Raw genomic sequence first — 27,842 nt, 5'->3', positions numbered from 1 at the left:
GCAGCATTCCAACAGTATAAAGAGTGCAATAAGAAATGTGAAGGCGAAATCAAGGCGGCTAAAATGGAACACGAGAGAAATATAGTGGAAGAGAGTAAAAAAAACCCCAATAAATTCTTTAAGTATATAAATAGTAAGAAAGTGAGACCAGAAAACATTGGCCCCATAAAAGACGATGAAGTGAATCTGGCCACAGAGAACAGAGAGAAGGCGAAAGTGCTAAATAATTTCTTCTCTTCAGTTTTCACAAAAGAATTGGGGGGCTACACTAATCCAGCTTTTAATGCTAAATTATATAATACACCTCAGGGAGTACCCCCATGGTTAACAGAAGATAGACTTAGAATTGAATTAGAGAAACTTAACATAACTAAATCACCGGGACCAGATGGCTTGCACCCGAGGGTTCTTAAAGAACTCAGCCAGGTCATAACCAGACCTTTATTCTTGATCTTTGCGGATGGTCTACAGACAGGAATGGTGCCAGCTGTTTGGAAAAAAAGCCAACATGGTACCAATATTTAAAAAATTGCCGCGATATATATCCCGGGTAACTATAGACTGGTCAGCCTAACATCAGTAGTCTGCAAGATTTTGGAGGGGATGTTAAGGGACTATATACAAGACTTTAGTAATGAAAACAGTATTACCAGTAGTAATCAGCATGGATTCATGAAAAATCGTTCATGCCAGACCAATCTATTAACCTTCTATGATTAAGTGAGTTGCCATCTAGATAAAGGAAGGCATGTGGATGTGGTGTATCTGGACTTTGCAAAGGCATTTGACACAGTTCCCCACAAACGCTTGCTGTACAAACTAAGATACATAGGTATGGACCATAGGGTGAGTACCTGGATAGAGAACTGGCTCCAGGGGAGAGTCCAGAGGGTGGTGATAAATGGGGAGTACTCGGATTGGAAGTGTGTGGAAAGTGGGGTCCCCCAAGGATCTGTCCTGGGACCAATCCTGTTTAATTTATTCATAAATGATCTTAGAGGAGGGGATATCCAGCACAATCTTGGTATTTGCGGATGATGCTAAACTAAGTAGGTCAATAACTTCTATACAGGATGTGGAAACCTTACAAGTAGACCTGAACAAAATACATGGCAACTACATGGCAGATCAGGTTTACTGTTGAAAATTATAAGGTAATGCACTTGGGCATCAGAAACACGAACACAAGCTACTTGCTGTGGGGGGGGGGGGACCTCTGGGTGAATAAGATGGAAAAGGACCTGGGGGTCCTAGTGGAGCCGCTGCAAGCAAAGCCAATAGAATATTGGCATGTATAAAAAAGGGGATTCACTCCAGAGATAAGGAGATTATTCTCCCACTCTACAAGACTCTGGTCCGGCCACATCTGGAGTATGCCGTCCAGTTCTGGGCACCGGTCCGCAGAAAGGATGTGCTGGTACTGGAGAGAGTCCAGAGAAGGGCAACAAAAATAATTAGGGGAACGGAGGATCTAAGCTATGAGGAAAGACTACAAGCATTGAACTTATTCTCTCTGGAGAAGATAGCTTGAGAGGGGATATGATATCAATGTACAGATACTGTACTGGTGACCCTAGCATAAGGAACAAACTCTTCAGAGAAAGGGAATACAATAAGACACGTGGCCACTTACTAAAACTAGAGGAAAAACGGTTTAACCCTAAAATACATAGGGTGTTCTTTACTGTCAGAGCAGTGGGGATGTGGAACTCTCTTCCTCAAGCAGTGGTATCAGCAGGGAGCATTGATAGTTTAAAAAAAGGATTAGCCAGTCACCTTAAAGACCACAACATACAGGAGTATACAATGTATGGTAAACATCAAACACACACGCACACATCATTGGTTGAACTGGATGGACTAATGTATTTTTTCAACCTCCCTAACAATGTAACCATTTTGCTGCCTGAGCCGTTTTTGCATTTTTTGTACACATGTCTAAAAAAAAAATTTTAGGCCTGAAGATCACCTAAAACCCCCAAACATTATATATTTTATGAAGGCAGGCACCCTAGAGAAAAAAATAGTTGTGATTCCAATTTTTTATCTCACTTGATATTACCGCAAATGTCTGGGAAATTCAAGATTTCAGTAAAAAACACATTAAAGTGAATTTAAGGGCAAACAAATGCAATAAACGACCCAAATTTGTGAGCACTCTTCTCCCCTCCTCTCGCCAGCACTCGCCATGTTGGCCCCGGCCTGCAGATGGGCAAGCGGAGCCCTGAATACTTAGCAGGGGCACCGGTATCAGGGGTGCGTGGAGGCAATTGGGCGACAGTGCAGCTGCCCAAATGCATCCACCCAACAGGCAGTAGGCTGCCTGTCAGTTTTACACACAGTTTTACACACAATCCCGGCTGCAGCAACCAGATTGTGTGTGAAACCCCCTGCTGTCAGATCCATATGATGTACAGACATGGCAGCGAAAGTGTTAAACAAATGTCCATTATTATACAGATTTGTAATTTTAACACACTATAGTGTAGCTTTTGTGTTGTTTGTATGTAGGAGCTTTATCCAATCCAAATGCGCATAGCAGCAACAGTAGAATCAATTTTGTCTTAATATTTGGTTTGTACTAAACCATGTTTACTTCAGCAATTCTGACAGTCATTCTCACAATGCACAGATTATGCACTAGGAAAGGACTGCATCATGCACGGATATATGCTGAAGTTGGGGAACCCATTCCTGACCCAGTGGCAGCGAAGATACTTTTACCTCTTTCCCAACAGACTTGAATGGAGAGGAGAAGGAGAGTCTCGGGTAAGGCAACTTGAAAAAAAAAAAAAATGAGTCGGTTAGTTTTGTGATTCGTTTTATTGTGCCCATAAATTCTGTTTTAGACCAGATGTGAAGGTTTAGACATTAGGACGACAAATTCAGAAGAAATATATCAGTTTACAGTTGCTTACTACTGTGTATGTAGATAAATGATTACAGATATACATCTCTGAAAAGAGTAAGTTGCAGAGAACTTTAAGAATTTTTGTAGTACTAGAGTAAAATTGTTAGAAAACCTAGAATCAGGTGGATACCTTTGGTATAGATTAGAGCGCTTACCCAACAGGCAGATATAAGATATTTTATTACTTTAGTGGTCTCCAAACTGTGGCCCGGGGCCAGATGTGGCACTTTGCTTGCCTTTATCTGGCCCTTGACGCACTATTCCACCAATTGACACCAAAGATGGAGCACCATTCCCCCTACTGACACCATCATTAATTCACTATGCTTTACATTGATATTGACAATGGGGCACTATTCCTTCTATTAAAACCAATGATGGGGCACTGATGGCAGGGTATATTTTACTTTCACTGGCCACAGTCTGCCCCCCTAAAGCTTGAAGGAAAGTAAACTGGCCCTTTACTTAGAAAGTTTATAGACCCTTGCTTTGGGTGAAGGCTCTAAGTAGGTAGGATTATTATGAAGCCTAAAGGCCCGTACACACGTACCGATCGTCGGCATACAAACGTCGGTGGACGAAGGATCTGCCGATTGTACGCGTGTTAGTATGGTGCCTCCGACAGATGTCTGCGCACAATCCGCGGACAAAAGTCTTTCGTGCAAACATGAAAATATTTGTATGCCGACACCAGAACGGACGATTGTTCGCCTGTCAGTACACAATTCGGCCGACAGACCGCAGATTTGCAAGACTGGGCATGCTCAGAAAATAGAAAACACAGGGAAAGTTAACCATTACATGACATCACTTCTGCAGTCGGCGGACAAAATTCTTGTGCTGTCCTTGTGCTGTCTTTGCACTTTTCAGCAGACACCGACATCCCGGGGAGAAAAGAGGAACATTTGTATGCCGACCATCGGTACGTGTGTACGGGGCTTAACTCCGGCCTTGCTAACGCTTTAAATCGTTAATTATGGCCAAGCTGGCCCAAATATTTCCTTTACTATTACATATAGCCGCTGTCAGCACTGTACTAATGAATCGGCTACATACACTATACAGTGCTGTGTTCCAGCAATGGAACAGAGACTTCCTGTTCCCCAAACAAAATAATTTGCATTAGCATTGCTAAGCCATTCACAGGAAGCTTTTTATTTTTTTATAAATTTATACAAGGCTTCCTCTGAATGGCTGAGGCGGAGAGATTGGCAAGGAATGTCACAATCTCCCTCAGCATATCAGTAGAAGCCTTGTACTCACTGATAAAATACAAAGCTTCCTGTGGATGGCTGAGAGTGCTCAGCCTGGATTTGTTTTGTTCCAGGAACAAGAGGAGAAGCCCTTGTATGGCTCCCAGGACACAGCACTGTACACTATGTAGCTGGTGCTACATACAGTTTATAGAGCACTTACAACCACCCCATGAATTAGTAAAGGTAATAGCTTGGCCCAAACAAATGATTAAAAGTGATAACAAAGCTTGAGCTAGGCTTTAACGCTGTGATAGATGGAAATCTCCTGTATATGTTACCCAAGCACACCCTGGAGCAGCATACATATAGAAAGTTTGTTGACGATGTTGTTTCTCATTTAGGAACCCTGGCGTATTTATAAAAAAAAACATCACTTGGTAAGGTGGTAACAACCCACATTCCTCTAGACATTGTTATAGTTTAGCTGTGACCTGGTTCCAGAAATCCCTTTTTACATTAGAATCCCTAATGTAGCTTGCAGTTTAATGCTTATCTGAAATGGTCCTGCTGCTTATCACAACTCTCCATGGTAATGATTCAGAGCTTTTAGCATGAATTGGTAAATTAAGTAATCATGAGAATGAATAGCTTTTAGAAATACATAATTACTTTGCAAAAAACACTTTTAGAAAATGTTTACTTTTTTGATAAAATAATGCAAAGAGCATTGATGATGTCAGAAAGTATAGTCACCATTGGCAACCAGCCAGGTTTCAATTCACTGAAATCTGATCATTTACCAGTTCAGCTGTCAGACCTCTAAACCCCCATGAAAAGAGCTTTACATTTTTGCTATTGGCCTATTTTTTGCCAAAAAGGTTGTCATTACGTAAGATAATGCATATATTTTTTTATTTATGATATTGTCTTGCAAAAATGATATATCCATTTTTATGCAGTGCATAATCAAAAAATGTGATAGCCTAAAAAAAGCACTTTGTTCTACTTTACAGTAACATGCTGTATGTTTATTTTTAGAGTGTACATTTTATTTGATAACTTGTCCTGTTTAAGACTCGGTTCATGTATATGGGAATTGGATGCATTTAACCGCATTCAATTCGCAAAACATGTGAATCAGAGCGGCTTTCAAAAGAGGCGGTTTACACATGCGAGGGGCCTGTGTGATTTTAAGTCCGGTTTAGGTGCGATTTCGGGTAAATATGTGCACCAAAACCACACCGGACCGTCGCACTGAAGCCATGGCTGCATATGCGTAAACCCAGCCAAAACTGACCCTAAAAGTACGTTGTTTGTATGGTACAAAACATAGTACCATTGTAAATTAAAGTCTTTTTTTAAATTTTCCACTGTTTTAGTTTTATTTTTACAATTAAAAAAGAATTAAAAATGGAAAAAATATATATATAGTTACAAATAGTTACTAAAATAGAAGTTATAAAAAACAAAATGACAAGAGAATAATAAGATTAAATAATTAGGACTGATTCGTGTATACTAAAGGTTATTGACCACTTCTGGACCGGAAGGATTTGCCCCCTTAATGACCAGGCCATTTTTTGCGATTTGGCACTGCGTTAGTTTAACGGACAATTGCATGGTTGTGCGACGCTGTACCCAAATAAAATTGATGTCCTTTTTTTCCCACAAATAGAACCTTCTTTTGGTGGTATTTGATAACCTGTGCGATTTTTATTTTTTGCGCTGTAAACAAATAGAGCGACAATTCTGAAAAAAAAAAACAATATTTCTCTGTCGCTCATTGACAGACGTAGTCTTCTTGATTCACAAGAACTGGGTTATGTTGTCTCCGCAGGAGTAGGACTAGGCAGAAAAGAAAAAACGTTCTGGCTCCACCCTAGGGGCAGTCCCAGAGGGTATATCCTCCCTCTCTCTGCTACAAGGCATCAGTTTTTTTCTGTCTAGTCAGGAGTAAGGACCTAAGTTCCTTGCTGGGATCTCTGGTCCTGGCAAGATTTTTTTTTTTAGAAAAAAAAAAAAAAAAAATATTTTTTAGGTAGTTTTTTCTCCAGTGTTTTTTCCTGTGAGATCTTCAAGCAAATACGCCGGACTGGGCGACACCAGTGGTCACCCCAGCCGGCCTACGAGCGCGCGCAGACCATTGCATTGCGCTTGGTCGGCCGCGACACATTCAAGTAAGTATGCGGGGCCAGGCGACGGGCTGGATGTTGAGATCCAGTGGTCACCCCGGTTTCTGCCTACGAGCGCGTGCAGACCAGAGCTCCGCGCTGGGTCGGCCGCGACGGAGTCCCATTGGAGGGACTGACCTTGCGAGTTAAAAGTCTCGCTTGGACGCCAGGAACCAGAGAGTCGAGGCGTCCGGAGTGGTCCACAACCCCCCACCCCGGTGGAGAGGGTATTGTGAAGAGAGGGTGCCTGTCGGTTCGGTATGGTGAGTAAACGTTCCCTTTTTTCCACGTTATGAGGCAGTATGAATTATGGGCCCCTCCATACATGGTCAGTATCTGTCTGACACTAAAAGTCCCCCTTGTAAATACAGCATGTGTTTGGTGGGAAGTGGACTTGGTTTGAGAGCTAACACTCTACCCAGCAGACTGTAGTATTACAGCAGACATAGGAGGTATAATCCTACCTTAATTGTAATGTACCTCCTGCAGATCGATAAACCGCCATTTAGCAGAGATGCAGGTGGAAAAACTAACACAGCTCTTTCCAGTCTGTAAAAGACAGACGCTGACTGCAGTTGGTTGGAAACTTCTCTGCATCGGGTGGTGAGCCTTGAGGGTCCCTCTCTCTCTCTGTGGGGATCGAGAAGCAGGTACTCTGAGGGGCGCTATTGCGCTAGGGGGATACACATAAAAAGAGGTATTTTTTAATTTAAAAAAAAAAAAAAAAAGTTTTTGTTTTTTCTGGCAGAGGTGTCCTGAATTAACATGGACCCTGCCACTCATGTATCTCCACCGGATCCCCTCGAGGTGTCTGCAGGATCCTCCAGCACCCCACTGACGGTTGAATCATTGTCAGCTATTATGGAAACTTTTGTGTCCCGGGTGGAAGTGGCTTGTCAGGGACAGGGCGCAAGAAAGTGACCCCCGCCTAACCCCTTATTATCTGAAACTTCGGATTCAGAATCTGAGCCTATTTCTGCAGTTGCAGGTACTTCATCTGGGATTGGTGTCTCGGGTACTGTCTCTTCAGACAGTGAGGAGGATGTTTCGGCATCAGCCATAGCCCGAGAGGAAGCGTTGGTAAACGCACTCATTGTATCTGTTCAAGAAACCTTAAGATTACAGGGTATTCCGTCGGAAATAGCTGAAACTGAAATCCCCTTTGGGACTAAAAAACGCATCAAAGTAGCGAAGGTTTTTCCATTGCCCAAATGTTTTGGCAAACCAATCAAAGAAGAATGGAGTCTGCCAAAATGCACTTCTGCTATTTCTAAACGCATTAACAGGCGTTATCCGTTTGAGGAAACCCTCATTAAGAAATGGACAGAACCACCTGTGGTGGATTCATCAATTGCTAGATTGAATAAAGCCACGGTTATTCCTTTAGAAGACGCTCCGTCTTTTAAAGATCCAGTGGATCGCAAGATAGAAGCTATGTCTCGCAACATGTTTTCCTTGATTGGATCAGCTTTCAGACCAATAATTGCTATTGGTCTGGTTTCGCAGACTGTAACTGAATGGACCAAGTGGTTGCGCCGGGACTTAGAAGAAGTCCCTCAGGCGGTATCAGATTTGTTGGAACAAATGATACAGGGGTTACAGTTTGTGTGTGATGCGGCGTTAGACGCCACTCCATTATTGGCGCGAGCATCAGTTTCAGCAGTGGTTCTCAGGCGTACACTGTGGCTAAAAGGTTGGTTAGCCGACCAAGGTTCCAAAAAAGCATTGGCTAATATCCCCTTTTTAGGAGAGCGTCTATTTGGAGCCAACACATCCTTTTAATAGAAGTAAGGATGACAAGTCCTCTTTATGGAGAGATCTGGGGTCAAAAAGACCCTAAATCTTTCTTTTACCTTTTTAAAGCATTTTTTTTTATCTTTTTCTTTAAAAAAAAAAAAGTTTACTTCCACCCTAGATTGAAAGTGACATCATGATGTCACTCTGGTCCTCAAAGACAAAAGAGCCGATCAGAGACAATCTGATCTCTGTTCACCTCTATAACCAGCCGACCGAACTGTTGAATTGTTTCTCAGACGAGCTGATAAAAACGGGAAGCCCAAGAAACGGGAAGTCCCCTCCCGCCACTTCTGAAAGCAATCCAGCGGCTAATTAGCCACTTGGACCGCTTTCATGAGAGAGCCAGCTGCCGGGGCTAAAAAGAAAATACCAGGGTCGTGGCTCATAGCTTCAGCCATAACACTGTTACACCACTTGCAAATCGCAAGGTCAGCAAGTGGCTAGTATAAAAAAAAAAAAATCCTGTATATATCCCATAGTTTGTAGGTGCTATAACTTTTGCACAAACCAATCAATATATTCTTATTGGGATTTTTTTTTATCAAAAACATGTAGCAGAATACATATTGGCCTACATTTATGAAGAAATTTGATCTTTTTAATTTTTCTTTTTTTTTTTGTTTATTGGGTATTGGATATGGTTTTTATAGCCGAAAGTAATTTATTTATTTTTTTTCAAAATTGACCGTCTTTTTTTGGTTGTTTTATAGCACAAAATATAAAAAGCCCAGTGGTGATCAAATAACACCAAAAGAAACCTCTATTACTCTTTCGTTTATTGATGGACACAGTTCCTGATCCTCTTAACCATTGGGTTATATTGCCCCATACAGGAGTAGGACACTAGGCAGAAAAAAAGTCGTGTTATGCCTATGGGCAGTCCCAGGGCATATACTCCCTCTCTCTGCTATAGGTACTTTCTGCCTAGTCAGGAGTAAGGACCTAGTTCCTTGCTGAGATCTCTGGTCCTGGCAATTTTTTATTTTTAAATATAATTTTTTCTCCTATTTTTTTCCTGCGAGATCTACAATCAACTGCCGGACTGGATAAACTCCAGTCTGGCCAGCGAGCGCATGCAGACCTCAGCTCTGCGCTGGGTCGGCCGCGACATAGCCCCCCTGGACGGGGGCTGGTCTGTGAGGTAAATGCTTTGTGAGGTCTCATACGACCATGTCTTGTCCCGAGTCTCAGCATTCCTCCTCACTGACAGCCCCTCTATTTCAATAGCAAGGGGCTCTATCTGGAGCGGTGCCCGCCTAGTTCTTGGTATGGTGAGTAGCTGCCCCCCCTCCCCCTAGAGGGTTTTGGGGGGACGTGGGCCCTCCTTGGGATGGTCGGACCCCCGAGTTCCCCTCCTTCCCGTCAGGCACTCCCCTTCATCTGCCCCCCATCCTACTTATGCTGGGGCTGTGTGGGTGGTCTGGTCCACCTCCTGGGGTGGGGGCAGGATGCTATGCTGGCGATGAGGGCAGGGGGGGCGTCCGCCACCAGCGACTGGACAATCGGCTGTGCGGGTGGGTTGTGCCACTGGTTTTGCGGTGGTTTGCCATTGAAAATAGTGGTGGCCATGACTGTGGAGCCCTGTGGGTGGCGATTTTGGTGGTGGGAACCCCTCCTCATCCCCTTTTGCTGACTCCTGGACCTTTTTACTTCCTGATCGCCGCACGTGGAGTGCAGATTATCCTGCTGGCTGCGGGTGCCTGTTTCTGCTGGGTGGTGAGTCTGCTGGGGTCCTCTACCTCTTTACCGAGGATCACTTGGTGCTTTGTGCCTGGTGACCGGGTGATGATGCCAGCACGGTTAGGGTTGTCTCTTTGTAGTGTTTTACACTCTTTGTGGGGTCTCCCTGGTGACTCATTGAGTCTTTGGAGCACATCTCCCCACCTGATCCCCCTTTCTGAGGCTGCAGGGCCCTCCGGATCCCAACCATCCATCGGTTCACTGACGGCGGTCCTGAAGTCCCTTGTGTCCCGGGTGGAGGTGGTTTTCGATCGATGGGCTAGCAAAAAGTGCCCCCTGCCTCATCTGTCCCATCAGATCCTGAATCTGACTCGGCCATCACGGACATAGGTCTCCCTGCTCCCATGCACCCAGAATCTTCAGCTAGTGAGGATGATTCTTCCATATCTGCAACTTCGCAGGAAAAGGTGCTGGGGGAAGCACTGGATGTATCTGTGCGTGAGACCTAAAGATGGAGGACGCAGCTGAAGCTGTGATGGAGGCGCAAATTCCCTTTGGCACTCTCAAGCCATCCAGAGCGGCAAAGGTGTTTCCTTTCCCCGCCTATTTTGACAGAATTGCCACTAAAGAATGGGGATGACCAAAGCGTCCGCTTGGGGTCCCTAAGTGATTTGCTAGGCGATACCCCTATAAGGAGTCCCTTCTTAAGAAGGGGACTGTTCCACTGGTGGTGGACCCTCCTTTTTCCAGATTGAACAAGGCAACCATGATTCCGGTTGAAGAGCCCACGGCCTTTAAGGATCCGACTGACAGGAAAACGGAGGCAGTGGCACACAATCTGTACACTCTGGCTGGTTCAGCACTGAGGCCAGTATTCACCATTGCCCTTGTGTTGCAAACTCTGACTGAGTGGGCTAAGCTTTTACGCCATGACCTGCAGGGAGAACAGCTCCCCCGTGCCTTTGCTGAGCTGGCAGACCAGCTGGTCTAGAAGATGCAGTTTATCTGTGATGCCTCTTTGGATGCAGCTCCCCTAGTGGCTCGCCTCTCTGTTTCGGCAGTAGTTCTTCGGCGTGTCTTTTGGCTCAAATGCTGGTCTGTGGACCAGACTTTGAAAAAGGCCTTGACTGATCTCCCCTTTCAAGGAGATTTCCTATTTGGAGCTACCATGGATGACATTATTAAAGGTCTCCAAGAGGATAAGTACCTTTTTTCCACAGGCTACTAAGGCCAAAGACCCTCATAGATGTGAACCCCCCTCCTCGGCTCATAAAAAGTTTTTTCGTCCCTCAGGGTTGACTCACAAGGGCTCTAAGCTTTTCAGGGCCTCCTCTGGAGGATCCAAACTAACCTGCGGACAAGGCTCCTTCAGCATGAAGGTGCACCCTTAGCGTTCAAAGTAATTTGGTCTGGCTATAAAAGCAACTTTCACTCTTGTGCCCCGGCAAGGTTCTTTCCTTCCAACTTGCGCCTGTCTCCAGACCGCTTACAGGGTCTGTTTGGGGCGGTACAAGACCTGTTACTTCAATGGGTGATTGTCCCCTTTCCAACTTTGGAACGTTTTCAGGGTTTTTACTCAAACCTGCATACAGTTCCCAGGAAGGAAGGCAAGGTGCATCCAATCCTGGACCTCAAGGCACTGAACTGCTTTGTGCGGGTGCAGAAGTTCAGGAAGAAGTCCATTCGCAAGGTGGTGCCATCCCGGCATCAGGGGGGTTTTCTTGACTCTATCGACATCAAGGATTTCACGTTCAAATATGTGCCAGTCACCAGCGCTTCCTCCTCTTTGCCGTGGGAGAGGAGCATTATCCGTTTGTGGCGTTACCACTGCTTCTCAGGTCTTCACAAAAGTGTTAGCCCTGTTGCTAGCGTTGTTACCCCAACAGGGGATCGCAGTACTGGGCTACTTGGATGACCTCCTTCTGCGAGCGGAGTCTCCTACTACTCTGGTGGAAAACCTGGAAATCACTATATGAACTCTGAGGGAGTTCAACAGGATTCAGAATTTTTCAGAAGTCTGCTCTGGTTCCGTCCACAAAGCCGGACTATCTGGGTCTGACTCTGCCTTAGTCAGAGTGCTCCTTCCTCTGGGCAAGCTCCAGAAATTGCAGGCTGCCATTCGTCTCCTTTTGTCCAGCATATGGTCATCCCTCCGGACTTGCATGCGGGTGCTGGACCTGATGGTGTCTACCTTCGAGGCGGTTCCATTTGCACAGTTCCATACGAGGTCCCTGCAAAGGGAGATTCTGGCCAAATGGGACAAGACTCCAGAGTCTCTGGACAATCAGATCCAGCTGAGCCGGGGATTGAAGGAGTCCCTGATATGGTGGCTTCATTCTCCGGCGCTTCGGCGGGGCAAATCCTTCCTCCCCTTGTAGTGGACAGTGGTCACCATGGACGCCAGCCTGTCCAGCTGGGGAGGTGTTCTCGGCAAAATTTCTGCTCAGGGGCTCTGGACACTGGAAGAGTCCAGACTACCAACGAATGTCTTGAAACTCCAAGCAATCAGACTGTACCTGGACTATTGGACAGGTCATCTTCAGGGATGTCCAGTGCGCATTCAATCGGACAGTGTCGCGGCCGTGGCTTATCTCAAGCACAAAAAGTGTCCTGGTGTCTCTGGAGGTAGCCGGAATTCTAAGGTGGGTGGAACGGTTCGTTCCAGCCCTCTCTGCCATACACATTCTCGGGGTGGAAACTGGCAGGCAGATTACCTCAGTCGCAGGTGTTGGACCAAGGGGAGTGGTGCCTTCATCTGAAGGTGTTTCATCAGTTGTGTCTTCGGTGGGGCATCCCCGAGGTGGATCTGTTGGCATCTCGGCTCAACAGAAAGGTGCAGAGGTTTGTAGCTTGGTCACGGGATCCTCTGGCAGATGCCACAGACACGCTGGTGGCCCCGTGGGGTCAGTATCATCAGATTTACGCCTTCCCTTTTTTCAAGCTTCTGCCAAGTCTTCTATGCAGGATCGAGGCAGAAGGAATTGCAATCATCTTACTGGCTCTGAACTGGCCTCACCGGGCTTGGTACGCCGATCTGGTGTGGCTGGTCGCCGATGTTCCTTAGAAGCTTCCTCTCAGGGAGGATTTGCTGTCCCAAGGACCAATCTTTCATCCTGCTTTACAGTCCCTGGTTTTGACGCCTTGGCTGTTGAATGCCAGGTGCTGATGGCTAGAGGTTTGTCTGTATCTGTGATTCCAACTCTGTTTAAAGCTAGGAAATCTATTTCTAGGAAGAACTACCGTCTTACGTGGAAGTCGTACATTGCATGGTGTGAGTCTCTTGGGGTTTATCCTCGCTTTTTCTCGGTGGCTCAGATCTTGACCTTCCTTCAATTAGGGGGGGGGTTGAGCAAAAACTGACCTTGAGTATTATCAAGGGTCAGGTGTCAGCCTTAGTGGTCTTCCTTCAACGGCCCTTGGCCACAAACTTCCTAGTGTGTACTTTTCTTAAGCTAGTTAAGCACTTGGCCCTCCAGTGCAGTCTCCGTTGCCGCCTTGGGACCTTAATTTAGTGTTCTCAGTCTTTTAAAAGCCTCCTTTTAAGAATCTTCGGGAGATTTCCCTGCTTATGCTGTCCCAGAAGGTGGCCTTTTGGTGGCTATCACTTCTGCACGCAGGGTGTCGAAAGTGGCGGCATTATCCTGTCGTTCACCTTACTTGGTGGTTCGTCCCTGTCCGTCGTTCCTTCCAAAGATTGTCTCTGATTTTCATTTGAATGAAGACATTGTGTTGCTTTCCCTGTGCCCCAGGCCAAAAACATCTGAAGGAAATTGCTTTGCATGCCTTTGATATGGTCCGGGCAATTCGGGTGTACCTGGCAACTACGGAGTCTTTTAGGAAGTCTGACTCACTTTTTGTGCTTAGGAATAGGCCTCGGAAAGGGTTGTCTGCTTCTTCTGTGACCGTTTCCAGATGGATCAGACAGACTGTGATTCAGGCCTATTCCATCAAGGGTCAGGTTTCTCCTTTCCCTGTCAAGGCGCACTCTACTCAGGCACTTAGTGCCTCGTGGGCCTTTCGTCATCCGGCGTCTGACACAGGTTTACAAGGCGGCCACCTGGTCGTCGGTGCAGACTTTCACAAAGTTCTATAAAGTGGATGTGTTGGCATCTGCCGATGCTTCCTTTGGCTGCAAGGTTTTGCAGGCTGCTGTTTAGAGGACCTGGTCCGCTCTGAGGGTGTATTGTTTTTTTTCAGGTGAGCTCCAGTTGTTTTGGTTGAGCTCCTGTTTACCTGGTTTTCTATAATAGCCTTGGGAATTTATTTTTCGCTGTTCCCACCCCTCATGTTTAACACTGCTTTGGGACGTCCCAGTGGTTAAGAAGAATCAGGAGTTGTGTCTGTCAATTAACGAAAAAGAAAATGGGATTTTTGACTTACCGTAAAATCCATTTCTCTGATGTTCAATGACGGACACAGCACCCACCCCTCTGTGGAGTTGTAATTCTTCTGACACTGCTTGTAACAAAACTGAGTACCTACAGCAGAGAGAGGGAGTATACCCCCTGGGACTGCCCATGAGCATAGCTAGACTTTTTTTCTGCCTAGTGTCCGACTCCTGTAGGGGGCAATATAACCCAGTGGTTAAGAAGATCAGAATCTGTGTCCGTCAATGAACCTCAGAGAAATGGGTTTTACGTTAAGTCAAAAATCCCATTTTGTGGGGGGAAAAAGTACATCAATTTCATTTATATACAGTGTGCATGGCCACGCAATTCTCTGTTTTAACTACTTTAAAAACCCCCTTTCTGCCCAGGCCATTTTTCAGCTTTAGGCACTGTCGCACTTTGAATGACAATTGCACGCTCCTGCAACGCTGTTCCCAAAGAAAGTTTTTACAATTTTTTGAGACGCAGCTTTCTTTTGGTGGTATTTTATCACCGCTGGTTTTTTATTTTTTTGCTAAACAAAAAAAGACCAAAAATTTTGAAAAAAAAGCAGTTTTTCTTAGTTTTTGGTATACAATTCTATAAATAAGTTTTCTCCTTCACTGAGGTGGCACTGATGAGGTGGCACTGATGAGGAGGCAGTAATATGCAGCACTGATAGGCGGCATTGGTATGAAGCACTAATATGCAGCACTGATGGCCATTGATATGGGCAGCGCTGATAGGTGGCACTGATGGGCAGCCTTTATGGGCATTGATGGGCAGCACTGATGAGCATCAATGATGGGCACTGGTGAGCATCAATGATGGGCACTGGTGAGCATCAATGATGGACACTGGTGGGCATCAATGATGGACACTGGTGGGCATCAATGATTGGCACCGATGGGCTCTAATAGGCTCTAGTGGGCATCGCTGATGGGGCTGCACTGATAATCACTGCACTGATTATCAGTGCAGAACCCCCTGTCAGGAGAGACACTTTTCGGCGCTCCTCTATTCACACCCTCTCAGCATGAATAGAGGAATGCCAATAACCAGCACTTCCTAGTTATGCTGTGATCCACTGTGATTGGACACAGCTAATCACATGGTAAAGAGCCTACCTCATAGGCTCTTTACTGTGATCAGTGATGCGGTGTGTTGGAGTGACACACCCCACTACCAATCGCTACACACTATCGAGGGTGCGCAAGAGAGGCTTGTTCTGAGGGATGTCATATGACATCCAATTAGAATGGGAGAGACACCGCCTGGCCGTCCTTATGCTTTAGGCCGGGAGGGATGTGGTTAAATTATTGCAGTGCCGTGTAGCAAATCAAGGCCTGGTCATGGAAAGAGGGGGGTAAATCTTCCAGAGGTCAAGTGGTTAAAAAAAAAAATATTTTTCTTATAATTGCTAGTTTGCTTTAACTGACACCATATGCATATTCTGTCATTCCTTTTGAATTGCAGATGAATAAAGCAGTAGATGGAAAAGTAACAAGGTTACTATGTATCCCTATTTTGCGTCTGAACAGTGTTTGGTCCATTTTTTGACAGCATGAACTATTGCAGCTGCTGTATTTATGTAGCACCTTCCAGCTGTAATTTTAACAGCTGGGAATTTCTGGCAAGCATGAAGGGGGGCCTAGAGTGGGGCAGACGGACAAAGGTGTACTACACGCACCCTGTGTTCTGTGTAGCACGCCCAGTGTTCACATCTGGTTAAAGATTTTTTTTAAGGATTGAATTAGGTAATTGCATAGTGTATTCTCCTGCAGTAGCTAACTTATATCTCTAGTTTTACTAAGTATTAGAAATATCTGAGTAGATACAGATCTCAGTTGTATCTGTCTGTCGTGCCACACTAGCTTGTGGTTTTTAGTATTAATTTTTCAAAGAGGTGTAATTTGAATTATATTCCTTTAGGGTATAGTGTTTTTATATATATATATATATATATATATATATATATATATATATATATATATATATAATATGGTGTTGTCTAATACAGAGTTTTAAAGTGTTGGATCTAATTCCCACATATCCATGTCTTATTTTTTCTCCTATCATGCAGCAAAATCTATTGACAATGGAACAGATAGTGTCTGTGGAAGATACTCAGATCAAGGACAAGAAATGTATCCTGTTAAAGATCAAAGGAGCAAAACAGTTTGTTCTGCAGTGTGAGGTAAATCACTGTTATCTGTGAATACTAAATGACCTCTTATTACCGTTTCTTAATATTTTTAATCTTCATTATATTGTGTTCACTATTTATCAAATCAAGTCATCTAAAGTTAAGATTTTGTTTTTGCTTTTTTCATTTGCTAAAAGCTAAAATGAAATTCATAAGATCATCTAAAATATGATATACATTTGAAAAGACTGTGGGAAATGGGTTTTTGCTGCAAATACAATAGTATAATATTTAAAAATGTTAATAAAAGCAGTATTAAACCCAAAAACAAAAGGGTAATATATTGCAACTTCTCAATCTTTAAATGTGGGTGCTGCGTTTTTATTTTTCTAGGCTTTTTCCTTCTTTATTTTCACCCGGTGATCCAGCCAGTAACACATACATCTCCACTCCACTAGAGGAGATGCCTTTGGATGGTAGCATTATCAATCTGGGGGAGAGGGTAGTGTGATCCCGGCCATAGACTGTTCGAATCTTGGCTGGTTCAGCAGCAACCGGCTGAGATCCGAACCGTGTGTGGGCAGGCTGAATGTACTAAGTTTATCAACTTGGGTACAACCACCCTGCTAGATTTACTTGTGATTATCGCTAGCGGCTGCTTTAGCCGCTATCAATAATCACTGTCTTGTCTGAGCAGACAATGGCTCAACAGGAGGGATTCCCCTGACAGCACTGTCTGTGTTAATGGGGGAATTGTGCAAATTTCTTTTCTGCAACCCATGGTTGCATGTAAGAAATTTGCACCATCTATGTAATTATCTAACAAATTAAAGACCAATTCTAGCTAACCGTTTTTACGTTTTTTCCTTTTGGGATAACGCTTTTACAGTAATGAATAAAAGCTGACCAACCATTGTAAGCACCTCTATCAGTGTTAGTTTGCCTGAACCCTCTAAATGCAATTTTTGGTGGACAGTTTGGTCTGTTAAAGGAAGTTGAATAATAAGACTTAGTTGGTCAGATTAACAGGTAAGCTGCAATATTCAAAATCTTTATTTTTGGGTAATACCACTTTAAACCATATTTTAAGTATAGGTAATGCTTTGTGTATTAGTCATTTTTTTGTGAAAGTGTAGGGTGGTTTTAATTCTTTTAATTTTTTCAAAGAAAACCAAATACAATGCATATTGCATTTTTCAGTATTAAAACATAAAGAAGCTCATGCACAGTAGAGGCATCTAGAAAGATAATTGTATACAATACAAATCACTGATAAAGCTATACAAATCCATTTGTAAAAATGTAATCATAAAGAATCTTTATAAAAATATAGGTGTTCTTGATATAGTATTCTGTACAAAAAATATGCAGATAGAAACAAAAGGGAAATGTCGTGGTAGTAGCAGACAGAACAGACAGGGTCTGGTAATGAGAGATAAATGGACACAAGTGCAAGATGCTAGTAGTCTTTAGATCTGTGTGACAACAAAACGATAGGGGCTTGTGTATGAAAGTGTGCTAACATGAGCAAATGTTGCCCAGAGTAATAGGAATCCTTGTTCCATTTTGAACTTTGCACTACTGAAATGATAGTGGGCGCTGTTTGGATTCCATTGCAAACAAAAAGTTATTTTCAGTACATTTGAAATCACTGGGGGGAGCGCAGTGATTGCACTGCGCCCCCCCCCCCAGTGATTTTAAATGTACTGAAAATAACTTTTTCAAACTGATGCTGAGAGGCTAACTATGTAACTATACTATTAGATGGGCATCTAAAAGACCACAACATAGAGGGGTATACAATGTACGGTTAACAGCAAACACACACACACATCTTAGGTTGAACTGGATGGACTGGTGTCTTTTTTTCAACCTCACTAACTATGTAACTATGTAGGCTGAGCCAGGTGCTGGTCCAGGCATGTGGGCAGATTCCAACCATATGGTCACGATTTTTCCTGATTCTGGACCAGCTTGGTAAGGTCAAGCGGCAGCGGGTCACAGGAGAGCAGAATGACCTGCACTCCTGTGGTCCACAGGAGAAGTACAGCCAAACAAGCTTAATTAAGGGAATTAAAGGGATGCTACATTTTCAGAAGGCCCTTGATACTATGGCTACAATAAACAGTTTTAAAGTCATTTTTATTCTCAGCTTTTGCAAAGAAAGTTTCAATGCAAAAACAAGAGCTCCAATGGCTTAAGGGAAAGCGGGTATTCCCTGTAGCAGTTAATACAATTCCTACTTTAACTTTACCTACCCAAGTTAATGATTTCTTTATCGTACATCACGGGACACAGAGCAGCCATAATAATTACTATCTGGGTTATACGCCACCTATAGGTGAATGGACACTGGCAACTAAAAAGTCAGAAAGTCCCCCTCTATTTAACCCCTCTCATACAGGAAGTACCTCAATTTTTTCGCCAGTGTCTTAGAGGTGATGGTAATGGTTGGAGAAGCTCTCCATATTTTAAGGGTATGCTACAGTCCCAGATAAGATCCTGCAGGATCCAAGGGGATTGGCAATTGGATCCATCGGAAAGTGGAAGACTAAAAGAATGGCACCTGAGCCTCAGTAGAGGAAGAGTGAGGTATTGCCTGTAATGCGACCCTCTTGGGTGCTGGACCCTGGGATCTGGACCCTTGGTAAGACTGACTCCAAAGGAGATCCGGCAGGGTGCCCTACAGGTCCAAGGGAGTGGCCCCAAGATTATAGGGGGACCTGGTGACAGGACCTGCCATGATGGGTGAAGATTGGATTCTAGCTATATGCAGAGTCCTGCAGCAGGATTAGTAAACTTTCCATATGTTGCACTGTTACCTATGAAATTTAACAGATACGGGGTGCTATGGTTTTATTTCTCCACTAGAGGGCAGTGATGTGTATTCAGCTATGGCATGCATACCTTGGATGCCTCACATTTCTTCTGCACAAGCCAACCCCCCTGAAGCCTGGCGCGCAGCGGATCTAGTATATCCTGCCCACGCATCCAATTAGCCTCTGTGGCTCAGATTGCAGGGTGCGCCTTCGGTGGCCATCCCCTGCCGTGCTATAGGAATGCAGGAGCGCAAACGCTACTACAGCCCTATTTTTCGTACATGAGGAGCAAGGGGGGGGCGTGTCCATGACGCACTGAGCGTGCACGTGGTGAGCAGACGTGCACGCCGCACAGGCGCAGTAAGGGGCATAGACGCCGTGGCATTTGAGGAGTGTTCCCTGCGGCTTAAAGTTAAGACAGAAGCTGGGTGTCAGTCACTGTGGGTGGATGAATGCATGTTCTGTTACTGTGGGGGTAATGTGTTGTGTATGTGAAAAGTTGTTACAGCTTGACACAAGTTTTGGGTACACTAAAGTAGCACCTCAAGTTCTTGTCCAGAGAAATGTCCTCCCGGAAAAGGAGTGGGGGGGGCAGTGGGAAGGGGCACAAGTGTGCCGCCGTCAGGATTGGAAAATCCTAGCCGTGCATCCTCTGTGTTAACCTCCCCTGAGAGGCCAGAGGTGACTGGCCAATCTGAGCTATTACGGTTGTCAGGCATAGTAGCTACATCTAGTGTTTCTGTCTCAGCCTACGTCACTAAGGACGATTTGGCGTCCGCTTTAGCCAGCCTTGAGGGAAAAATTGCTGGCATGATTGCTTCAGTATCACAAGGAGGGAGGAAATGTGATGGATCCTCCTCACCTGAGCCCCCCCTTTTTTGTTCAGGATTGGGCAGAGGATGTGGAAGAAATAGCTTTAAATGACCTAGTAGAAGGTCAAGCTGAGGATTCCACTTCTGGGGAGTCAGGGTCTGAGAATCCATTCTCAGCCTCTCAATCCCAGAGATAAATAATTCAGTCTCTCACTGAAATGGTCCAGTCTGGATTTAAATTACTTCTCCGAGAGATTTCTAAAGTCTCTTTTTCTTAATTAGAAAAAGAGGGGGGTTGGGAACTTTAAATGAGGCAATGGTTAACATCTGATGAAAAGTGTCAAAATCATGTTTAATAAATTATCGGATCAAGGACAGGAAAACCATAGCGTATACAGAAAAAAATTGCATGTAAAAAGATAAGTCAGTATATATAAAAATACATAGACAACAAGTAAATGCAGTACATCATTCAAAAAAATTACAACATAACATTCATGGAAACCAAGTACATTGATTTTTGGTAGTAGAGCTGCATCGAAAATCACTTGACGCGTTTCATGCATAAATCGCATTTCCTCAGGAGTGGATGCAGGACATAGGTCTGCAAAAAAGTGTATACATAAGTATCCATGGAGCTTATCCCAAAACATGGGGAAAAAACAGGAAAAAATGTATATATGATGACTTACAAATAGGCTTGAAGTTGAAAATTATTTAGGATGGTTGGTAGCCAGGAATTTGGAGAGTGGGTAATCCTTTCATCATTAGGCTCATTCAGCCCTCCACAAAACTCTCAGACTTTTCCCTTACATCTACCTTTAAAGCAGATAGTGTATGCTGATTGGGATCACCCTGATAGAGTATTTTTTCCTCTCAAAAGGTTCTCTCTGTTGTATCCTTGGGAGGAAAAATTCACAAAGAAATGGAGTATGCCTAGAGTTGATGCTGCTATTTCTTCTGTAAACAGAAATGTAATCTGTCACGTAGATAATGCAAAGGCAGAAGAAACCCTGGGTCCAGATGCCTACCAAGCCTAGCTCTAAATTTACCTTATAAAGGGATGCCCCCACTCAGTCGGGTGGGGGGAAGGCTACTACGATTCTCGGATGCCTGGGTCTGGCAGGGGTACAAACTAGAGTTCTGGGTGTTTCCTCATCCTTGGTTTGTAAGGTCAAACATACCTGCAGAAAAAGAAAATCCTTTTTCCTGCCTCTGGACCATCCAAGGTCACAAGCAATGATTACAGAGGTTCCAGAAGAAGAGAAATTCAGGGGCTTCTACTCAAACCTTTTTGTAGTCCCCAAACCAAATGAAGACGTGAGACCTATTCTGGATCTCAAAGCCCTGAACCAGTTTTTAAACATTTGCACATTTCGAATGGAGCCAATTCGCGCAGTCATGGCTTCTCTGCAAGAAGAATTTCTAGCATCCATAGACATCAAAGATGCATACCTTAATGTACCAATTTTTCAGTCCCATCAAAGGTTTCTGCAGATTTCGGTAGAAGACTGACATTTTCAGTTCATGGCTTTGCCCTTCGGGCTAGCCACGGCTCCACTAGTGTTCAAAAAAACCCTAGCTCCAGTATTGACAATTCTAAGATCTCAAGAGATAGCAGTTGTAGGATACCTGGACGATCTATTACTCATAGATCAGTCGGCTTCTACTTTAAGCCATAATGTGTTCCGGGCAGTTCAGCTCTTAGAATGTCTGGGTTAGATTTTGGATTTAGCAAAGTCAGCGTTGCAGCCAGTTCAGAGTCTAGAATATCTGGGTTTCCATTTGGACACAGTTCAGGCAAAGGTGTTTTTGCCACCAAGAATGGTCGTAGCCCTGAAGGATAGGATCTTGTCTGGATCATAAGAGGGAAGAAGTATCCTTCTGTACGTCTTTGCATGAGGTTGCTAGGGAAGATGGTGTCTTCGTTTGAAGCAGATTCTTATGCCCCATTCCATGCCAGATCTTTACAGAACAAAATTCTGTCAGCCTGGAGCAAAAAGATCCCGGCCCTAGATTGTTGCATGTTTCTATCACCAAGGGTACATCAGAGTCTAGGTTGGTAGCCAGGAATTTGGAGAGTGGGAAATCCTTTCTTCCAGTAGTCTGGAAGCTAGTGACTACAGATGCCAGTCTCTCTGGCTAGAGCAGTTCTGGAGGAAGCCACTGTCCAAGGGAAATGGTCCTGGTTAGAAGGGAGCTTTCCCATAAATATCTTGGAAATTCAAGCACTTTGTCTGGCTTTAAGGTTCTGGACAACCAGACTATAGTATTGCCCAGTCAGGGTCCAATCAGTCAGCCCAGAAGAAGGTAGGTCATATCCTATCCTGGGCAGAGAAACTTGTTCTGTGCCTGTCGGCAGTTTTTATTCTGGGAATAGAGAACTGGCAGGCAGACTTTGAGTCGCCAGCAGATATTTCCAGGTAAATGGTCCATACATCCCAAGATCTTTGCATTGATTTGTCAACGCTGGGGGTTCTGGACCTGGCATCCAGGTTCATCAGCAAGTTGGACAAATTTGTGTCCAGGACCAGGGATCTGCTCACAGTCGGAGTGGGTGCCTTGGTGACTCCCTGAAAACAGTTCTCCCTGATCTATGCCTTTTCCCCCGGTCCAGCTGCTGCCACGACCTCTGCGCAGGATTCATGAAGAAGGGAAACCAGTAATCCTGGTGGCTCCAGCTTGGCCCAGGACAATTTGGTACGCGCAAATTCTAAGGTTTGCGTCCGGATCTGCTCTTTCAGAGTCCAATATTCCATCCTGCTTTACAGTCGGTCAATTTGACAGTTTGGCTATTGAATCCAGGATTTTGAGGGAGAGGGGTGTCTCTGGTCCTGCAGTCTCTACCATGATAAACGCTAGGAAACCAGTCTCTAGGAACATTTATTATAGAGTCTGGAAGTCTTACATTCCCGTATGCTCCAGCCAGTTAGGCATCCATTGTCCTTGGGATTAAAAGTGGTTGTAAACCCACTTTGTTGACATTTACCTATAGGTAAGCCTATATTAAGGCTTACCTATAGGTGCTATAAATATCTCCTAAACATGCACCGTTTAGGAGATATTTACAGTGGATGTAGCCAATGACGTCATCGGCGCATGCGCTTTGAAGGAACGGCCACCTGTGCCGTTCCTTCAGAGCCTAGTGCCATGAACTGCGGCTCCCGCGCGCAATCAGATGGCCGGAGGACGCGATCCAGGAAGCAGGATGGCCGAACATGTCGGCCGTCCTTTAGGCACTGTGAGGGCTTCATTTTTAGGTAAGTAATTCATAATGAGCTAGCATGCGATGCATACTAGCTCATTATGCCTTTGTCTTTACAGATTTATTTATTTTTTTACATTTTTTTTGAGCCAGTTTACTTCCTCTTTAAGTTTAGTCCTGCAGTCCTACAGAAACAACCTTTGAGCCCATTCAGCACATTCCTCTGGTTCTTCTGACAAGAAAGTTAGACTTTTTGGTTGCAGTAACTTCAGCTAGAAGGGTGTCTGAGTTAGCAGCTCTTTCTTGTAAGGAGCCATTTTGGATCTTGCACCAAGATAGGGTTATTCTACGTCCACACCTTGAATTTTTGCCCAAGGTGGTGTCCGCTTTTCATTTGAATCAAGACATTACACTGCCTTCCTTCTTTTCAGATCCTCAAACAGCAGAGAAAATGTTGTTACATTCTCTCAATGTAGTGCGTGCATTTAAGGTCTATTTGAAGATGTCAGCTCGGATTCGGAAGACCGATTTTTTTTTTTTTTTGTGGTGCCAGAAGGGCCCAGGAAAGGACAGGCAGCATCTAGGTATAGGATTTCCCAGTGGATTCGCCAGGTTATTATCCAGGCATATGGTTTAAAGGGGAAGGTTCCATCTTTTCAGGTAAAGGCGCACACTACCAGAAGAGTAGGTGCTTCATGGGCAGTTCGCCATCAAGCTTGTATGGCTCAGATTTGCAGGACCTGCTACTTGGTCTTCAGTACATACATTCACTAGATTTTATCAGGTGGATGTTGGGGCCGGAAAAGATTCTGCATCTGGCTGCAGTGTGCTGCAGGCAGCTATGTAGATCTTTTCAGTCTGATGGCAGTTTTCATATTCAGTGTCCCCTTCCCCTCAAGTGCATTGCTTTGGGATGTCCCAGATAGTAATTATTATGGCTGCTCTGTGTCCGGTGATGTAGGATAAAGAAAATTTGATTTTTTCCTACAGCTTACCTGTAAAATCTTTTTCTTGGAGTACATCATGGGACATAGAGGTCCCTCCCCTCTTGTCTGGAAAGTTAATTGCTTGCTGCAAAACTGAGGTACTGTATGGAAGGGGTTATATAGAAGGAGACTTCCTGTCTTTTTAATTTAAAAGGTAACTTTATTGAAAATTATTCACCTTCGAGAATACATGAAAGTATACAATAAGTTGGTTAACAAAAGGATTTCCGAAGATGAGACATAAATGTAGACTTGCATAGGATACAATATCCCAAATATACAATAAGCAGTGCAAGATAAGCATAATAGATCAGAAAGTGTCGGAACAGAACTTTACACATCATGGGGACAATAGAGATTCCATAACCACTTCTGCGTGAATGATGGAGCTTAGCTTAGGAGTCACAGCTAATCACCTCTGGAGCCTGTATCCATCTGTCCCATATCTTGTTAAATTTGGAGGGACAGCCTCTGTGTTTATATATAAATTTGTGGTAGGGTAGGGTGGGTGTTTCTTTCAGCCAAGTACTGAGTTCGGGAGGCTGGTCAGGCATCCATTGTCTGGCGATACGTTTTCTGGCTATAAATAGTGTTTCATGTAAGAAGAGCTTATTGAATCTGTCCAGTCTTAGGTAGCAGTGTTAGAGGAAAGCCTATGTTGTCGTGGAGGAATGTTATAATTTGTTTCCAGTAGTCCTGAATTCTCAGGCATTGCCAGATTAAGTGGTAAAAGGTACGTTGGTCTAGTTTGCACATGGGATAGAGAGTGTTTTGGTGACTTCCTGTCATTTTAGTTGCCAGTGTCTATTTACTTATATGTGGCGTGTAACCCGGATAGTATTTATTATGGCTGCCCTGTTTCCCGTGATGTACTCCAAGAAAAGGATTTTACAGGTAAGCTGTAGGAAAAAACACATTTTTTTTTCTAGGTTTGAAGCATAAATCCCAATGCAGAGTCTTAAGATTTAAAAAAAAAAAAAAAAAAATGTTTTTTAATTCTTGAGACTATACACGGGAGTTTATTTTAAAATTGCAGCTTGGGTTTGAAAGGCTGATCAAAGTGTTTTAAATACGCATCCGCTTTCTCTTTAAATGTTTTATATGTTGTGTATTAGTATTAATTTCTTTTTACTATGCTTTTGTAGAGTGATCCAGAGTTTGTACAGTGGAAGAAAGAACTGACTGAAGCATTTACTGAGGCACAGAGGCTATTACGTCGGGCTCCAAAGTTTCTGAACAAGTCCCGATCTGCTGTTGTAGAGATCTCTAAACCACCGCTCAGTCACAGAAATAGCAATGGCCTTTAAGTGGCAGGACTGGACCAAGAATTCTTAGGCATAACTACTTAAACCACCTTGCCCAAGGTCTACAGCATTGTTGTTAGTTACTTGTATGGCCCTCAAAAGCAAGGTGTACATAGGAGAGAGTTTGGGAGCCTGCATCACACATTGTCTAGTCTACTGAAGACTGGTCTTGCCGCCTGAAGTCTAGAAGAGGTCACACAGCTCGAGGCAAAGAAAAGATGAATTTTCACTAACAGAAGAGTTGTGAAAATTGCCAAATGTAGTGATAGCTCATCATTCTATTGCATCGGCTTACTCTAAATGACCTATCTCTTAATGCTGAAGAAGCAAGGCATCAGACCTTCTCTTTTTTTTTTTTTTTTTTTTTTTAAACCTTGGCATATGCATGCTTTGGTGTATGCCAGACAAGAATATGAATTTTTTTGCAGTAGTTGCTTTTACGTTGATTTTTATGTCTAAATTTCAACATATCCCTGGATGTTTTCTGAAGGCGTTGCCAAGTTATAAGAATGTTCGCAAGATGATAGCTTTCCTGAGTGTTGCCATAATTGCCCCTTTTCCTTTTGTCCTCCCAACTTGCACTGTTGACTTTGAACTAGCAGTGTGATGATACTGTTATGCACTTCAATGACTTTTACCTGTCCTGTGGTTACAAGATGTACATACTAAGAATATTCACCCATTTCTATGTGTTCACCAAAATAGTGGCTGCCACTGTCTTGCTGTGTATGAGGGTAGAAATATCATAGTAGAGTAATTATTGGTAAACTGGAGTGCATGGTAGCTTTGTCCAGTGGTCTTTTAGCCAGTTTAGCACAGTTTTAATCAAGTTCATTATTCAGATACGTTTACAGCTATTATAAATACAGGATTTTTCCTTTTCAGGTCAAATGCACTTATTTTTATTTTGTTTATAAAATCAGATTATTGCTTAAGTGAAAAGCAGGTGAGAACATTGGATAACCTTGGTACGCATCATGCTGTATTCCTAAATCAGTCTTTACTATCTGAAGTTGCTGTTCTTTGTTTTCCATATGTCTGATGTTGGAACCTCTAATGCTGTCATTCCATTAGGGGTCAACAAGACTGCAGAGCTATGACCATTGTCACTGCGAGTGTATATCCTGAATTAGACAGGATAAAACGATAAGACCGCTCTGTTGTTACTTCCTGCTTAATACAGTGGTGCTGTAATGGCACCTTGCTCGAATAGTGACTCGGCATTGCAACTGCATAGCAGCCCCTATCGTTTAGCGTCCGCCTTTTTATTATGTCAGTAAAGTGCAAAGTGCCAATGGACTTGAAAACTTCCTAGAAACAGATCCACTATATATAACATAGACGTCTAAGTGTATCTGTAAATAATTAATTTAAAAAATTTGTTACAATAGCGTGAGAGAAAACACTGCTGTCATTTTCATCCTCATCCTACATTTTATATTTACATTCATGGTAAGGAGTTCCTTGGGAGGCCAGCGACTCAACATTACTTTCCCTCCTAGATTTAATTACTTGCAGTGGTACCCACCCTTGTATAAGCAAATTAATGAACCACTGGTTAGGGGAGTCTAATGAATGTGATGTTCTTTGATTAACAGGAGTCAAATGGTTATTGGTTGGCTAAAAATTAAACTACTGTGAAGTATGAATCTCTAGATTTGTATTAAAATCACATGCAGTGTTTGGTATGAACATGCGAATGAATGTTAGCTATACTTTTAAAGGGAACAATGAGATTCATTGTGTGCAAGTTTACTTTAACTTGCATTCCCTAATGTTGTCAACAGTGGTTCGATTCTGAAAAAAAAAAGCAACAAGAAATGGTAACACAATAATTTATTTGCCTTGGAAACTCTAAATAGACCCAGTCAAGTGCCAGAACAAGATGTTTTGAAATCCAGATAAACAGTTTTAATATTTTAAACTATTTTAAAACTAGTGAGAAGGGGAAATATGTATGGCATATTACAGTGAATACATTTATGGACACAATTTCTGTATTCAGCTCCATAACCTAGGTTAGTTTGTCCTAGGTCAGTTTGTCACAACCTAGGTTATTCATCACTGCAAGATTATTCTCTTATTGTGCTTTAAGTGTTAGTAGGAGCCAAAGTTATGGCAGAGGGAGGTTCAATGACTGTTACTGACTGGGCACTGATATGTAGGACCAGTACTGCATCGCAATAAAATAATAATCAAACTTCATTCATAAAATGAATCACTTCACAGAGCACCTTATTGTGAACAATTTATATAAATAACTTTCTGGGTAAAATGTCATAGTGCTGTGCTCAGTATGGCTCCATAATATGTGAGTAATAAAAGTCTAACCACCTAAAGAAAATATCATATCACTAAGAGAGGAATAGAAAAAAGAATCCTATTACTGTTTTTTTAGAACTTGGCAAACATATCACTATCAAGATCATTACCATGCACAAGTAAAAA

General features: G+C 43.4%; 1 protein-coding gene across 1 annotated transcript in view; it reads left to right on the top strand.

The window, feature by feature from the left end:
• GRK3 (G protein-coupled receptor kinase 3) overlaps nucleotides 1-27,322 on the top strand; it is a 539,783-nt gene extending 512,461 nt beyond the window's left edge. Inside the window, exons 19-21 of the mRNA XM_082258195.1 lie at nucleotides 2,633-2,769; nucleotides 16,206-16,319; nucleotides 25,236-27,322. Coding sequence (XP_082114321.1) covers nucleotides 2,633-2,769; nucleotides 16,206-16,319; nucleotides 25,236-25,397 — 413 coding nt within the window. The 3' untranslated portion in view covers nucleotides 25,398-27,322. The remainder of the gene's footprint in view (nucleotides 1-2,632; nucleotides 2,770-16,205; nucleotides 16,320-25,235) is intronic.
• Nucleotides 27,323-27,842: the final 520 nt, after the last annotated feature.

This window comes from Pelophylax lessonae (genome assembly GCF_965119305.1).
Source record: "Pelophylax lessonae genome assembly, chromosome: 1".
Taxonomy (NCBI): Eukaryota; Metazoa; Chordata; class Amphibia; order Anura; family Ranidae; genus Pelophylax; species Pelophylax lessonae.
Note: the sequence above shows the minus strand (reverse complement) of the source record. Positions and strands in the feature narration are given on the sequence as shown.